Raw genomic sequence first — 15,686 nt, forward strand, 5'->3', positions numbered from 1 at the left:
CTTCACTCCCAATCTATTCGCATGCGTAGGCCTGGTCGGATTGGGACAGTCAATGTGTCCCCTACTATTCACATTGCTAAGGTATCTAGTCTACCAAGGCGTCGCCAACAGCTCATCCTATTCCTTGCCAAGGCCAACAGCAATAGGGCATTCGGCGCGTGACGACGGACGCTGCCCTTTGCGCAATCGACCTTGTGAGATCGATGGCCCTTGTCATGGACTTATACTGCCCAATATTAGAGGTCTGAGGATCTCTTCAAAGGGTGCAAAGGTGGGCGGTCACCACCATACCCGTATGGTTCGTGTATGCCGGGGCTAGTGGTGTGTGTCGACGTTTGAATTGACGCTGGCGGAGACCTTGCAACACTAACGCGAAGATCAGCCAACCACGTGGGAGGTTCCGACACCGAGTTAACGTGCAGAAGTTGAGAGGGAAGTCGAAACAGTAGTCGAGACGAAAAGTCGAAAGCAGAAGCAAGAGAGCAAGCTATATTATCATGGTATCAAAACGCGGCTTAATGCCTAATAGCGAAGGCAAGGTCAGGCATGAATTATGTCCGCCGTTTGTTTCTCCGGGAAATGTCGGCAAAGGGTCGCCTATACGGAGGTACTACATACCTAATTAGAAGGTTACATACCAGGTACCTCAAATAGGTAGGTAGGTACGGATCTGTACAGGCGTGCGTGTGCCGCTTGCCTTTTCTATAGTCCCAGAACAGCAAAGATAGACCCTGCCCCCAGGTCAATTCGAGAGTGTCCCTAGTTCCTCCCGCGTCATGCAGGAAACCAATGGAGGGAAGGAGGGGGCTTGGTGTAAGATGATTGGTGGTCAAATCGATGCTTTGCCTGCAACGCTCCCAGAGGGAAGACTGCTAACCAAATAAGTAAGTACATAGTATACGTACTACGCAGTATACTATCAAGTATGAGATGAAACCCATCCGCGTCGTGCCTGGCGAAAAAAAGCAGGGCGTGTTGATCTGTTAAAAAGCCTCCAAACAATTTAAGGCGTTGCAGGTTTCGCCAAGGCATGGAATAAATGCTCTACACCTTGACCGCTGACCGACAGGATAATTACCGACTTTGCCGGTCGTAACGGTGAGATCGAGGGTTCTCCTCGCGATCGGGGATTGGCTGCCGGAGCATGTGCCGCCGGAGTCTGGCTTTCCTATTTCCTCTTCCCCCATCCCCTTCATCCCAGGATTCGAAGCAGGGTAACCACTGTGAGTGGCCTGTTGCCAACCAGGCCAGGGTTTCTTTACGCATTAGATACTATGTAAGATACTATGTATGTGGTGGGCCACCCACTATCAGGCAACCTGTACACTACCAGATCATTGCCAGCAGTAGAAAACAGATCACCTCACTTACACCCTACCAACCCTGCCAACCCTGTTACGGTGCTGAACCGTAGACCCTTCCCTCCTGCGACTTGCCGTCGATGCTGTCTCTGCAGGAGTCGTGGTCACGGCTGATATGAAAGCCAGGCAGAGCCGACGTCTGAAGCAGGCAACCCTTGTCCTGGGGGGCTGTCTAGCACTATACTGCCTCCTTTTTGTTTCCAGCAGCACCATCGACGATGAAGCTCCGGGTTCGGGCAGCACTCGGTCGACGTCGAGACCTGCTTCCTCGAAGCTGCTGACCCCCGACCTGCTCGCCAACCTGTCCCTGAGCGAGGAGCAGTGCAACGCTGCCTTCCCGGGACTCACAAAGGAGATTGACGACGCCGTCGCCGAGGGCCCCTTCAAAGTGAAGCAGACTGGGGATCTGGGTCCTCTGCAGGGCAGGATAAAGGATGGAAAAGTATGTCGGCACCGCGCAGCATGATCGCGACACAGCTCGGAGACTGACGATGATGAACCCTTTGCTAGCTCTCCATCATCAATACACAACGGAAGGTAGACCTATCGAGGGAGATGGCCAATGTAAGAAAGAACACGTTTCTCCCTACCCTCAGTTTCAGCACCTGAAAAGGGGGTATCTATCTTCTGGTCCAAAAACGCTGATGAGGGTGAACCCCGTTTTCCAGTCCCGCAGCGCCGCTATGCACCAGCTCCACCGCGCCCTCATCACCTCGCCGTCGCCCCTGCCCGACACCATCTTCTCGCTCAACTTCCAAGACCAGCCGTTCGGCACGGCATGGACGTACAGCCGACCCGCCGACCCAACCTTCCGCAGCAAAGACCCCGACGTGCGCAACTTCCTGATGCCGCACTTCTCCTTCTGGGCCTGGCCCCTCCCCTTCATCGGGTCCATGGACCGTGCCGCGCGCGCCATCGCCGCAATCGAGTCCAGCCTGCCCTTCGCGCGCAAGATCCCAAAGGCCGTGTGGCGCGGCACCACGTGGTTCAACAGCGTGCAGAACCCGCGCCTGCGGCAGAACCTGATCGTGGCCTCGAGGGGCAGGCCGTGGGCCGACATCGAGGCCCTCGAGTGGACCACGGCCGAGAAGGGCAGACCCGGCGCAGCCGGCGCCGCCGGCGGCGGCAACTCGCGCAACGCCTCCAACGCGCTGCCCATCGAGGATTTCTGCCGCTACAAGTACGTCGTGCACACCGACGGCATCGCGTACAGCGGCCGCTTCCAGTTCCTGCAGATGTGCGCCAGCGTCGTCATCACGCCGCCCATCCTGTGGATGCAGCACACCACCCACCTGGTCCGGCCCGTGTTTTCGAGCGACCTGGCCGGAACGGGCGGCGGCGCTAGCGCGGACTCGCGCGCCAAGGCGGCCGGGGCGCCCGGAACCGGAGCCGGCGCCGGGTGGGTGGAGTCGGAGCGGATCCGCAACTCTTGGCCAGTGCGGTACCGCCCCGAGGAGGCGAACATCGTCTTTGTCGCGCCGGACTGGTCTGACCTGGAGGCGACGGTGACGTGGCTCGAGGACCACCCGGACGTGGCCGAGGGGATCGCCAGGAGGCAGCGCGAGATGTTCGTCGGCGGCGGGTACTTCAGCCCCGCAGCTGAGGCGTGCTATTGGAGGGCTCTGGTGCGTGGTTGGGCTGAGGTTGCGCGGACGGAGGGAATGGGCTGGGAGGATCTGGAGGGTGTTACGTTTGAGACGTTCAGTCTGACAGGAGGTGATTGATACCGCCGAGTCCGAGGTGTCGGTTTCAGTCCATGACCTTCTGTTTTCTCTTGGATCCATGGAAGGGTCTGGCCCAGCCGGTGTCTGTATAGTGTGCCAGATGGAAATGGGGTGCCAGTTAGTCATCTGCGAGGAGTCGCTATAGCAGAATGACCGGGGTGTCTGTCACCTTTCCCTCACCTTACTCGTAGACTAACTATATAGTCAAGGTCAAGCAATACCCATGCAACAATCAAATCACAGCCCGATTTGTGTAATGGTAATCCTGGAGAGTGTCGCAGTAAGATCACGTTTGCCTTTCCTGGGAGCTAGGACGTGCGCATGCGCAGAAAGTCGGCCAAGTTATACCCAGGTTCCCGGTTCGACTCCGGGATCGGGCGATTCTTTTTTTTCTTCTTTTTTAACCTTCCTCATATTATCGTCGTGGTCAAAGAGGAAGCGGAAACCCATATAGTTAGTTCTATGCACCCAAAACGCCGGCCCAATGCCTCTGACAGTGTCATCCATCATAGATTCGTCACTCCCGGAGCCCACGTCTCCCCTATTCGCCTCATATCCTCGGAAAACATCCTGCTCGTAATCCTCTTCCCACCCTGCCCCGTCGGCGGCGTGTGCTCGTCCGGATCGTAGAATGGGTTCTGCAGCAGCTTGACGTACGCCGCCTGCATAGCCTTAAACACCTATCACCCAAGTAACATAAAACGTCAGCGCACCGCCGTTCTGTCGTTTCACTCTCCCCTCGCCCCCCAAAAAGAACACCACCCCCCAAAAACGCCCAAAATAAGAAAAGAACAAAACCTACCGGCTTCATCTCCCCCTCCCTCAACCCCACCGCCGCAGCCCCCCTACTGCGGTCTCGATCAACCGCCGACGGCCCCGCGGCCCCACCTCCCGCGCCGTCGAGGGGGCGGCCGCGCATGTCCACGACGGCGACGAACCTCGCGCCCGTGTTGGTCTCGAAGCCGTATGCGGCGAGGCGGTCGTCGACGGCGTGCAGCAGCCCGAGGTCGCCGGTCGTGGCGCCGGCGCCGGCACCGGCTCCCGTTGCCCCCGCGGCGGCCGCGCGGGCGCGCAGCTCGAAGATGTCGAGGGTGCTGGAGAGGAGGAGGGAGAACTGCAGCGGGGTGCGGATCGGGGAGAGGGTGTTGGTGGAGGGGTCGTAGGAGGGGAAGATGGTCGTGTGGAGGGGGTTGTTCTGTTGGGGTTGGTTAGCTACTTGGTGGGCTTGGGAGGGCTGGGTGGGAAAGGTACATTTCTTCCGATGATGCCGAGGCATGCTATTGAGGGTATTGTGGACGCCATTGGCGGCGAGATTGGACACTTGCCGCCAGATTGACTTTTTGTGGTTATGGTGTTTGAGGTGGGAGAGCAGGGTCCAAGCTACCTACCTACCTGTACTCCCTCTACAGTGGATGTGGTTGAAGGTCAAAGCTCCTAGTCCCTGGTCCCACTGAAGGCCAATCAAGATTCAACCTTTGACACCCCCCTGTCTCCTCATTATCGTCGGTCTTTCTCTTGCACAAGGATCACGGCAAAACATTGTACTCTGATAATGGCGATTTACACAAGATAGCCACGGATGGTGGCAGCTCTTAAGAAAGATGGCCGAAGCGGTAGCACCCTCCAATACAACTCGAAGTACTTCAAATCATCCTGCAAACCCACGAATACTGCCCTTCTCTCTCGTAGGAATGGACTTGAAGCCCTGGGCGATACAATTTTCGGCCACTGGCATTTGCGAGCGCGGTCGAAATCGAGGCAAGCTCTTGTTTGAAGGGGCTTAAAATTGCTGGATATCAAGTATCATCGCATATCTTCCATCGTAAAATGCCAGCAGGATCGAGAGCCTCGTCAGGCTGCCCGCCCGCCCGGGCTATAATATCCCAAACCGTTGACTGACGGCGGTCCACAAACGCCAGAAATGACATGCGTATCCCACTCTTAAACCGAATATCTCGTGCGAAACCCAAGTCGTAAACTCCCAACACTCCCTTATTCGCCAGCATCATACAGCGGAGTGATCACCTCAACCGACTCGCTTGTCCGTCTCCGCCAACGTCGCCTTGTCACCCAAATCCGGGTTCAGGTAGTCTGCGTTCTCGGCAGCCTCGTACTCGGAAATTAGGTCCGTGACGACCTCTCGTGCCTCGTCAAACTCGTTCAGGTTATCAGCGAAGGGCGCCGTCTTCTTGTACCCTTCCATGAAGGCATTTCTCTTCCTCATACCGTCGTACTGTTTGACGATCCTCTTGAACAACTGTGATACACGCGGACGTGGTCAGCTATTAACTTGCGCAACGGCTTTCTCAACAAATCACTTACAGTAGCGATACTCGTATGGTTAGCCAGCATCAACCCGCTAACGCGATGGCTCATGGGGATATACGGGCTCCGCTTAGTCAGCGCCACCTGGATGCTGGCAGGGCCCCAGGGGATAAAGGAGGCGAGCCGCCGCTCCCGGATGCGGAGGAGACTCTTGTGCACATCCGTCGGGTCGACCTCGCCCTGGATGACGTTCAGGATGGAGATGTAGCAGCTCTTCTTCCCCGGAACCGTCGACACCATGCGGTTCTTGGGCTGGAGAAGCCGCCGCATGACGTCCAGCACCGTCGTCTTGCGGACCGTCTTTGCCTGTTCCACTTGGTCGCCGGTGAAGGGTGTGTACGAGGTCATGAGGAAGTGGCATCGCGGAGTGGGGATCAGCGCTGCAAGGATGCTGACGAGGTCGTTGTGCATGTAGCCCGGGTATCGGAGGGTCGTGGTGCTGGCCGACATGACTGTGGATACTAGCTGGTTCGTTTGCTGGAAGGAAGGTTCCTGGACATGCAGCCGATCCGCCGCTATATGTGACAACGCCCCATTGTCGAGGACGACGACCGAGTCCGCATTCTGGGTTAGCCTCCTCATGGACAGCAAACTGTTATAAGGGTGAACAACGACGTCTCCGGCGTTGGTGGTGTCGGGGAAGACGGAGTATGTCTGGATAATCTTCTTCGGAAATCGGTCGTTCAACCTCTCCAGCAGGAAAGATCCGAGGCCAGAGCCTGTGCCGCCGGCAATGGAATGAAGCATCATGAATCCCTTCCCCACATGTCAGCCGCTCTGTTTTGGGGACCTGGGTCGACAGACCGAGTTACCTCTAGTGAATCACTCCCATCCGCTTCCCGATCAATCATCTCCATTATGTCCTCGTGGAGTGACTCGCCAGTCTGGTAGCCATCACCCCAGTTATTTGCGGCTCCAACGCCGTTCTTGCCAACGTAGAAGTTTTCCGGGTTGTAGATATTCTTGTAGGGTCCTGTCTGGATCCCATGGATGACCTGTTTTTGACGGTTTTAGCGCCCTTGCTCCTGGCGATTATCCACCCATCATGTCATGAAACAAACGTACACGAGGTTCGAGGTCGATCAGGATTGCTCGAGGAATATAGCGGGTGTCATCGCTCTGGTAGTAGAAGACGTCTTTCCTGTCACCGCCCTCAGTCGCGAAATCCTCGAGGTTGCCATCTTGGCTGATTCCGTGTTCCTGACAAAGCTGCTGCCAGAATTGACTGCCAACTGTTCGCGGATATCAGTCATGTGGTGCTCCAAGGCGTCGCTGAGAGAACTAAAGGGGTCGGGCGTTGGGATAGACGTCGTCTGAACTTGGGGATAGGCGGGGCAAACTGACTGCTGTTGCCACATTGGCCAGCTTGGATTGTGATGATTTCTCTGATTTCAGGTTAGCCCGGGAGGTCGGAGGTTCATGGTGGTTATGATCCGTACCTAGGCATTGTTGCCGCATGTATAATCAACCCGAGTTGTAGCTGCTGACATGAGGTCGTCGTGGGATTGGGCTGGAGGTTAGTCGACGCGTCGAGCCGCAGGACGCGAAGTGAAATTTGTGGAGGGGCAGCCAGGCGTCCAGCCGTCGTTAGGGCCCCCCAGGGTACAGACCCACTAACGGCTGCCATCCCTACAGCTCCTGCCGTTATCGTTTACAAACCACATGCTACCAAATAAGGATTCATTTTAAAACTGAACCAAATGTTCCTCTGCTGTATGAATAGACGAGTGGCATGTTGCAACAATGTCCCATTTCATCCACCGTAGCTCTGTCTCCTCTCTCCCCCAGCCCTCATCTTCGGGGTTGGCATAGCTTGCGATACACGCAAAAATAGTCTCTGTTTGTACGAGCTATTGTATGTACCTGGCGTAAATGGGAATCCTCATTGACTTTGCGAGTCTCTTGAATAGCTGCCGTGACTGCGCCTATCCGTTTCTACGGAGAAAACAAACCACCCTCCACAAACCTCTGCCACTGACCCCCGACCTCAATACAAAGGTCGCCAGCAGTTCTCCCTTGCCCATCTTTCAAGAACCTGATATCTTCCTTTCCCGGCCCGGCCTCCCCTCTCTGCAGACCCGTGCCGAGAGCAGTCTGGGCCAATGCCTCGGGGAAGTTGGTTGTTGGCAAACCACTCGCCAGCCACAGCAGCAGCCAAAAGACCTCCTCCTGCCCTTTTTCGACTGCAAGGTGCAGGCCGCTGCGCATCCCGTTTAGGGGGTTCTGATACCTCAGAAGCGCGGCAGCATCCATACCGTCGTCCTCATCCTCATCAGCATCGACATCCTGCAGCAGCTCGACGATTCCACCGACATCACCCTCTGCACACATCAGGTGCAAAGCCTGCGCCGGCCGCGCCTCGGGATGCTCGGCCAGGTATGCCTCCTCCATGACAGTGGGCAGGATGTCGAGCCCCTCCTGCACGCCACCCTCGTTGATGTACCGCGTCAGGATCGCGGTCCTCTGGGGCGCGACGGCGGAGGAGGAGGAGGAGGAGCTGGCAGCCGAAGGCCCAACTGAGTTGGGGGGGAGGTAGGTATTGCAGGCTGGACAGCGGAGAGACGCGGCTAGCTGGAGGGACTGGTCAAGGAGGCACTGCCAGTGGAAATGACATCCACATGCCAGGAGAAGGTCGTCCGGGAGAGTCGCACCCGAGTCTTCAGGATCAAGATGTATGACTAGAGGGTCGGAGCAGACTTTGCATGTTGCCATGGCGAAAGGGGGAGAAGGAGTAGGTAGGGAGAAGATGGTGATAACTGGCAAGTACCCAGTGGGAACAGATATTATGTTGGAGGAGGCTTCTGCTTAGTGCCCCGTGATAAGATTGTAAAGAGAGATCGGGACTTAAATCTGGGATATTTCCAGCTAGGTACCAGAAACAGGTGGAGAGTGACCCGGGATATATCCTTTATCACCAGAGCAACCGCCGAGCAGGCCAAAAGGCCACCCTGCTCCAAGATGGCTTCAAAAAAGATGCCTACCTTGGCACGGAGATAAGTCAAGAGAGCTGTGAATTTACGTCTGATTGTTTTTCAAGCCGACGATCAGATGGGAGCGTGCTTGAAGTCGGGTCTCTCAACCTTCGAACTGGAAGCTGCATTTTTTTCCCCCTTCGCCAAGCCTAACCCTTTGCGCCAAGCATTGTGGCTTGCCCACCCTTGTTTGTCTGGTCACTCTGGTGGGGCAGCCCACGCAATCAAATGTGGCTGATGAGGCGCTGACATCAGTGCCTGGGCATTCAACCCCCTCCCCCGCCATTACCAACTTGATGAATGCGGCCGCCTGGAGTTACAAGCTGGCTCCAAATCGCACGATTCCCCGTCTAGCAAAACCACACAGCCTGAAGCTAGGCATACAGTGATAATAAACTCACCTGCTATTTTTTTTTTCCTTTCCACGCGCAATAGTGTCTACTTCGCTGGTCCCTCATCCTCAGCTCAGGCCTTAGGCGATTTACCGGCTCCCTCGGCGATCATGAATGTGCTCAAGCTGCAGAGGTATGACCTTAAAGTGCCTCGGATGGCCAAGTCTCTGGGCAATACCCAGTTTCCATCTTAGCTAACCTTTGCCAGGAAATATCCTCAGTTCCCGCAGAGTGAGATCTTCGGCCTCACTGATTCATTCCGCAAGCTCGATGTCGACGACAAGGGTTACATTGACGAGGCTACCGCTATCAAAGCTACCCAACAAGCCGAGCGGCAGCCATACGACGTCGTTCGACAGGCACTGAAGGAAGTTGAGCTCGACTCGTCGAGACGTGTGGAGCTCGAGGACTATGTCGCGGTATGCTCTTATACACTGTCGAGAGGCAAGAGGGTCTCGGGCTGCTCAGAACCACGATTGCTGACATGGTAGACTGCAGCTCATTGCGAAACTCCGCGACTCGTCGCCCGCCCAGAAGCGGCTCTCCACTGGCCCTAGCCCCTCGTCCCCGGCTGGTGTGATCGCTCAGAGAACCGGCGGCCACGCCTCCAAGGGCAGCATCGGCGGAGGCTCGGGCGGCAAGATCTTCGTGCAGGGTTCCAATTCTAACATCACGCACACCATCAACGAAGATGAGCGCACCGAGTTCACCCGCCATATCAATGCCGTTCTGGCCGGGGATCCCGATCTTGGCAGCCGCCTGCCGTTCCCTACGGATACGTTCGAAATGTTCGACGACTGCAAGGATGGTCTGGTCCTGGCGAAGCTCATCAATGATAGCGTTCCGGATACCATTGACGAGCGTGTGCTCAACTTGCCCGGAAAGAGGACCAAGAACCTCAACGCCTTCCAGATGACTGAGAACAACAACATCGTTATCGAGTCGGCTAAGGGCATTGGCTGCTCGGTGGTGAATATTGGCAGTGGGGACATCATCGAGGTCCGCGAACATCTAATCTTGGGACTCATCTGGCAGATTATCCGACGCGGTCTGCTTGGGAAGATCGACATCAAGCTTCATCCCGAATTGTACCGGCTTCTGGAGGAAGATGAGACATTGGAGCAGTTCTTGCGGCTACCACCGGAGCAGATCCTGCTTCGCTGGTTCAACTACCACCTCAAGGCGGCCAACTGGCCCCGGAGGGTACAGAATTTCTCGAGCGATGTCAAGGATGGTGAGAACTACACCGTGTTGTTGGCACAGATTGGATCTGAATACGGCTGCACGCGGGCTCCCCTCCAGACACGAGATCTGCTCCAACGGGCGGAGGAAGTGCTGGTCAATGCCGATCGGCTGAGTTGTCGGAAGTTCCTCACGCCGACCTCTCTCGTCGCCGGGAACCCCAAGCTCAACCTAGCCTTTGTCGCCAACCTGTTCAACACTCATCCCGCCCTTGACCCGATTACCGAGGAGGAGAAGCTCGAGGTCGAGGACTTCGATGCCGAAGGCGAGCGAGAGGCGCGCGTCTTCACCCTATGGCTCAACAGCTTGGATGTCCAACCTGCGGTCCAGTCCTTCTTTGACGATCTCCGAGATGGCAGTATCCTGCTTCAGGCGTACGACAAGGTCGTCAAGGGATCCGTCAATTGGCGCCACGTCAACAAGCCGCCGGCCCACGGCGGCGAGATGCTCCGATTCAAGGCGGTGGAGAACACGAATTACGCTATTGAGCTGGGCAAGCAGTACGGCTTCTCTCTAGTCGGCATCCAGGGTGCAGATATCACCGACGGCCAGCGCACGCTCACCCTTGGCCTCGTGTGGCAGCTCATGCGCAAGGACATAACCGTGACGCTATCGGCTCTGGCGCAACGGCTCGGCAAGCGGGAGATAACAGACGCCGAGATGGTGCGGTGGGCAAACGAAATGAGCCGCAAGGGCGGGCGCAATTCAAGCATCCGGTCTTTCAAAGACCCGGCCATCGGGACCGGCGTCTTCCTCCTCGACGTGCTCAACGGCATGAAGAGCAGCTACGTCGACTACGACCTCGTCACGCCGGGCCACAGGGACGAGGACGCGTACGCAAACGCCAAGCTGAGCATCAGTATTGCGAGAAAGCTGGGCGCCACAATCTGGCTGGTGCCTGAGGATATCTGCCAGGTGCGCAGTCGGCTAGTGACAACTTTCATTGGTAAGTTGACCAGTTCCAGTCCCCCCTAGTGGCATCCTGCGCGGTCCGTTTGACTAACCAACCACCTAACTAGGCTCTCTGATGGCGACGTATGAGAAGATGTAGACTTTTCTTCTTCCTCTTTTCTTTATTCTTTGCCTGCCTGCCTTGCCGAGAGGAGGGGTCACGGGAGGATACATGCCCGCGGCTTGCGGCTGCATCCTTGGGAAAAGTTGATTGCCGAATGGTTATCCTTACTACAGTTTTCTTTGACTTCATCATGTTTGAATGCCTGTTTCAGTAGTATCCTTCAAACTTGTGTGAGCCAACACCAGACCAAGGCATCCGTGAAGACCAGGGTTGATCGCTGATTCCACCGTATCCCCCCTACATTCGACATGTGCGCGGCGCCGTATCAAGTGATGCCGGAGGAGATCCAGAGTAAAGTGGCTGCCTGCCTAGCAGGCCCCACTGCCTCCCAAAGAGAGGATATAGCTTTCCTTCACCGTTACGGCGCCTTCAAAAAGGCGCCTTTTCGGGCTGCTGCTTAGGCCCAGCAGACAGCTCAAGCGTGACCTGATGTGACCAGTCGTCAGCGTACGGAGCCCTGTCCCCGGAAGGCTGGGACACTTGCCGGCCCATCGTTGACAAGGGCAACTTCCATCATGGCCTGGAAGACGCCATCCTTGACCCTCTCAGGTCGGTAGCCCTCCTGGACTTTCTGATAGAAGTACTGGTACAGCCTCTTTGCCTCCTCCCCTCCAAGAGCGCCATGGAAGTCAGGTTTGCTTCCTTTCTTGGTGGAGGCCAACAGAGTGAACTGGGAGACTACACGAGCCAGAGCGAGGTCAGAAGGCGCGAGACAAAACGGTAAAAGCGGGCTGCAACCATACCGCAAAGGACCTCCCCGTTGATATCTTGGACATTTTTCTTCCACTGGGAGGAAATGGAGCGTGAGCAATCCGAAGGGGGAACAAAGGAATTGGGAATGTGTATACCCGGCCACCTGTTTCATCATCCCACATTCTCATCTTTAGAACCTTGGCCGCCAGGGATTCGGCCTCCTTCTCGGTGTCACCGGGGGCCATGGCGGCAAAGACGAGGACGCCCTTGCCAATGGATGACACCAGCTCCTTGTCGACGGTGACTGAGGCGGATAGAACCCGCTGCAGGATGGCTGAGACATTTGGTGGAGCTGAGCGAAGAGAAAGCAGGGAAGAGGGGGGGACTCACCAACCTTTCATCCTGGCTGCCAACCGGATCTGAGCCAAAAATAGGGAATTGGAGGAGGAAACGCAATGGGAGTGAATGGGGGAGGGTAGCGACAACGCTTCGGCGTCAGAAATTAAACTTCGGACGGCCTTATGCATACGATCGTACAAAACTTGGAAGCACACACACACGCCGTAACTAATTATATCCACCTTCAAGTGTCTAACGACCTCCAAAGATTGGTTGTGGTTGGCCTTGGAATCCAAAGTAAGGCGGGCTGAAGTAATTGGCTCGTGCGTTCCATCCCTGCCGACCATCTTCACGATTCGAGGTATCGCCAGTTAGCGATGTGATAACGTCTGGAAGAAAACGAAGCCAAAACACAAATTATTTTCTCATCTCACTGCTCTGAGTCATTAATTAAAATTATCGCATATCAGATATTGAGCTCCGAACAGTCATTTTTGGCGTCCGTTTCGGTCAGAAGGGAAACCGCAGATCACCTCTTTAACAGGCAAGACGCGCAAGGCCGGGGCGAAAGCTACCTAGTCGTAGATGCAAGCACGCTACGAATACCTGCAGCTGCAAACTGACTGGCACGTTTCAACAGCTGCTGCCCTCTTGACCACGACCACCGCCATCGACATCATCCTTGATGTGCAATCAAACAGTCTGAGGTTACTGACCGACTAAGGCGCCACAGGCAAACCGATCTCGACTCGTTCCGTACTATTTAACCCCGCGTTTGGGGAGGGCTACCAAACCGAGTTTTCAGAAGATTGGTGGCACGTCAGTCGTCATCCATCGCGAGCGCAAGCTCTGTCTCCCCAATCGATACCCGCCTACCACCTACCACACATCTGCCGTAGATCCGCGGCCGAGGGGCTACGTCCGACAAGATGGCAGCACGAAAATTGGCACAGGAGGTGGACAAGTGCTTCAAGAAAGTCGCCGAGGGCGTCGCCGAGTTCGAGTCCATCTACGAAAAGATCGAGCAGTCGAATAACCCGGCCCAAAAAGAAAAGCTCGAAGATAACCTGAAGCGCGAGATAAAGAAGCTCCAGAGGTTGCGGGATCAGATCAAGACATGGGCGGCAAGCAATGACATCAAGGACAAGGCTCCTCTCCTGGACAACAGGAGGCTGATAGAGACGGTTCGCATGCCCTGGACCAAAACTAAACAGGGCGCTTGCTGTCGCCAGATGAGGTGTGTCGCTAACGTGTCTTGTAGCAAATGGAAAGATTCAAAGCCGTCGAGAAGGCGATGAAGACCAAGGCGTACTCCAAGGAGGGCCTTTCGGCAGCCGCGAAACTGGACCCCAAGGAGCAAGCCAAGGTCGTGGCAACCGAGTTCCTCAGCACCATGGTCGAGGAACTGGAACTGCAGATCGAGAGTCTCGAGGCCGAAGGGGAATCAATACAAGCGACGATGAAGAAGGGAAAGGGACACAGCGCCAAGGCAGAACGGATAGCCGAAATCGAGCGCGTCATCGAGCGACATAAGTGGCATCAGGGGAAACTAGAGCTCATCCGGCGCTCGCTGGAGAACGGCGGCGTCGAGACGGAACAGGTCAACGATCTTGAAGAGAGCATCCGGTACTATGTCTCGGATGGCATGAACGACGACTTCATGGAAGACGACACCATGTACGACGACCTCAGCCTCGGGACCGAGGAGGATAACTATGGCATGGGCCTGGATAACGACAGGCTGTCATCGCAAGATACCCAGTCGATTCAGGACGACACGGTGGACCTTCCTCCTGCGAGCATATCTAGCGGGAAGCCGCGCCCTGCGGCTGAGGCGCCAGGGCCGTCCGGACGACGACCCTCTACCCAGATGAAGTCGCCGCTTCCGACACTCGCGACAGTACACAACCCCTTAGCAACCATTAGCAACGGCGCGGCAGGTGCCCTTGCCATGAAGCCAGCGTCGGTCCCGACACGGCCAGCGGGAGAGGGCCTGAAGTATGCGAGCGCGGCAGCAGCGGCCGCCGCAAGCGACAAGAACAATGTGGGAATTGCACCGTTACCACCGCCGCCAAGCTCGATGGCAGCACTCGGGGTCGCCATCTCGTCATTACCGGCAGCGCAGGCAAGGGCCAGCTCAACGAGCTCACCTAGTACTGCACCGATACAAATGGCGTCTCAGACTGCACAGCAACAGATGGACAAGGCCGCATCTCAGGGCCCAGTCTCGACAAGTGCGCTCTCAAATATGGCCCCGGCGCCTCCTCAGACGAGCAGAGCCGAAGCGACAAAGGCCGGGTCGACTCGCAGCAGCGGCAAGGCCCCGGCACCAGCATCTGCACCGGAGCCGGCAGAATCATCGAAAGGTTTGTCGTCCACTGGCTTGCGCCTCTATCCTTAATCCCTATCACTCAAGCTTTTGCTAACCTAGCCCGTACAGCGCAAACGAACGGCTTGACGAACGGTGCCAAGGCGGCGGCCGAAGAGAAGGAGGAAGAATCAATCTACCACCTTCCGTCGTCATTGCGCGATCTCGTCGACTCGTTCGAGACAACCAAGCAACGGTCCGCGGCGGCCAACTCGCCCTTGACACTAGCGATGCAAACAGCGTCACGGGCACAGGCGCCAGACACGGTGGATTCGGAACCACCGCGAGCCGGCCGGCCGGAGGTGCGATTCCACTCGGCGTCTCAGTTCCCGCAGGAGCCGTTGGAGATATTCGACGACCCGCGGCTGTACACTCGCATCGACCCAGACACGCTCTTCTACGTCTTCTATTACAAGCAGGGAACCTATCAGCAGTACCTGGCTGCGAGGGCGTTGAAGGACCAGAGCTGGAGGTTCCACAAGCAATATCAGACTTGGTTCCAGAGGCACGAAGAGCCCAAGTCCATCACCGAGGAGTTTGAGCAGGGCACCTATCGCTTCTTCGATTACGAGAGCACTTGGTGAGTCTCCGTCCAAAGCATTTCTCGTTATACTCTATACTCACATCATTCACAGGATGAACCGCAGGAAGGCCGACTTCAAGTTCGCTTACAAATTCCTCGAAGACGATATATGAGCCTCTCCCCCTTGCTCATGTGTGTGTGTATCAGACGCTGGGAGGGACGGAAGCCCTTGCGGCGTGTGTCATTTTAAACAACGGACCTGTACCGGGTAGTTAACGGAAACCTATGTTTTGTCTCTCTCTCTCGCTATCTCTCTCTCTCTTTCCCTCTCTCTATCTCCCTTTCCCCCGCCGCTCCTTCGACCTCACACAGAGGTCTCGTCCATGAACGGGAAGTCTGGACATAATAGCCTTGGGCGCGGTGGATCAACAGGCCCATGATAACCCAAATGCTCGCGGAGTCACATACGTTCTCTTGCAGATGTGAATTTTGCTCTAGCGGCGCGCGGCAGGGAAACCTCGGCAGCCCAAGACGATCCTCGCGACCCAATCTCGCCGCACTCTTTGATTTTTTACTAGACACCTCGCTCGGCTGGACACACGTGGCATCGCGGCAATTTCAGTTGGCGGGAACAATCCCACCGTGTAAGCCTGCATTGCGGCCTAATAGGAA

The 15,686-nt window shown here is 56.2% G+C and overlaps 8 protein-coding genes across 8 annotated transcripts; 4 read left to right on the forward strand and 4 right to left on the reverse strand.

Moving 5' to 3' along the window:
• The first annotated feature begins 17 nt into the window (after positions 1-17).
• Positions 18-479, forward strand: QBC33DRAFT_552156 (uncharacterized protein). The gene has a single exon (XM_060429271.1). The coding sequence runs from the start codon at positions 53-55 to the stop codon at positions 317-319; it is 267 nt and encodes an 88-aa protein (XP_060278624.1). The 5' UTR covers positions 18-52; the 3' UTR covers positions 320-479.
• Positions 480-1,476: 997 nt separating this feature from the next.
• Positions 1,477-3,085, forward strand: QBC33DRAFT_461466 (glycosyl transferase family 90-domain-containing protein; the record flags this gene model as incomplete). Its single annotated transcript, XM_060425032.1, has 3 exons — positions 1,477-1,803; positions 1,872-1,925; positions 2,030-3,085. The coding sequence occupies 3 exons, from the start codon at positions 1,477-1,479 to the stop codon at positions 3,083-3,085; spliced, it is 1,437 nt and encodes a 478-aa protein (XP_060278625.1).
• A 325-nt stretch (positions 3,086-3,410) lies between these two features.
• On the reverse strand, positions 3,411-4,387 carry QBC33DRAFT_601720 (Sedlin; the record flags this gene model as incomplete). The annotated part of the gene is made up of 3 exons (XM_060432122.1): positions 3,411-3,765; positions 3,888-4,280; positions 4,337-4,387. The coding sequence occupies 3 exons, from the start codon at positions 4,385-4,387 to the stop codon at positions 3,592-3,594; spliced, it is 618 nt and encodes a 205-aa protein (XP_060278626.1). The 3' UTR covers positions 3,411-3,591.
• Positions 4,388-4,614: 227 nt separating this feature from the next.
• Positions 4,615-7,002, reverse strand: QBC33DRAFT_552170 (putative tubulin gamma chain protein). The gene is made up of 6 exons (XM_060429272.1): positions 6,850-7,002; positions 6,755-6,795; positions 6,476-6,642; positions 6,223-6,405; positions 5,408-6,166; positions 4,615-5,342 (listed from the first exon to the last, which is right to left on the reverse strand). The coding sequence occupies exons 1-6, from the start codon at positions 6,855-6,857 to the stop codon at positions 5,112-5,114; spliced, it is 1,389 nt and encodes a 462-aa protein (XP_060278627.1). The 5' UTR covers positions 6,858-7,002; the 3' UTR covers positions 4,615-5,111.
• A 32-nt stretch (positions 7,003-7,034) lies between these two features.
• Positions 7,035-8,519, reverse strand: QBC33DRAFT_552172 (uncharacterized protein). The gene has a single exon (XM_060429273.1). The coding sequence runs from the start codon at positions 8,120-8,122 to the stop codon at positions 7,346-7,348; it is 777 nt and encodes a 258-aa protein (XP_060278628.1). The 5' UTR covers positions 8,123-8,519; the 3' UTR covers positions 7,035-7,345.
• A 233-nt stretch (positions 8,520-8,752) lies between these two features.
• On the forward strand, positions 8,753-11,300 carry QBC33DRAFT_285766 (CH domain-containing protein). The gene is made up of 4 exons (XM_060423286.1): positions 8,753-8,907; positions 8,983-9,193; positions 9,273-10,962; positions 11,036-11,300. Exons 1-4 carry the CDS (start codon positions 8,885-8,887, stop codon positions 11,065-11,067), a joined length of 1,956 nt encoding a protein of 651 aa, XP_060278629.1. The 5' UTR covers positions 8,753-8,884; the 3' UTR covers positions 11,068-11,300.
• A 160-nt stretch (positions 11,301-11,460) lies between these two features.
• QBC33DRAFT_563868 (D-Tyr tRNAtyr deacylase-like domain-containing protein) lies at positions 11,461-12,185 on the reverse strand (the record flags this gene model as incomplete). Its single annotated transcript, XM_060430316.1, has 5 exons — positions 11,461-11,517; positions 11,576-11,769; positions 11,835-11,877; positions 11,940-12,118; positions 12,179-12,185. The coding sequence occupies 5 exons, from the start codon at positions 12,183-12,185 to the stop codon at positions 11,461-11,463; spliced, it is 480 nt and encodes a 159-aa protein (XP_060278630.1).
• Positions 12,186-13,052: 867 nt separating this feature from the next.
• Positions 13,053-15,187, forward strand: QBC33DRAFT_563869 (Not1 N-terminal domain, CCR4-Not complex component-domain-containing protein; the record flags this gene model as incomplete). The annotated part of the gene is made up of 4 exons (XM_060430317.1): positions 13,053-13,307; positions 13,385-14,489; positions 14,564-15,071; positions 15,127-15,187. 4 exons carry the CDS (start codon positions 13,053-13,055, stop codon positions 15,185-15,187), a joined length of 1,929 nt encoding a protein of 642 aa, XP_060278631.1.
• Between the last annotated feature and the right edge of the window lie 499 nt (positions 15,188-15,686).

Source organism: Phialemonium atrogriseum (genome assembly GCF_030411735.1).
Source record: "Phialemonium atrogriseum strain 8032-3 unplaced genomic scaffold QBC33scaffold_42, whole genome shotgun sequence".
Classification (NCBI taxonomy): Eukaryota; Fungi; Ascomycota; class Sordariomycetes; order Cephalothecales; family Cephalothecaceae; genus Phialemonium; species Phialemonium atrogriseum.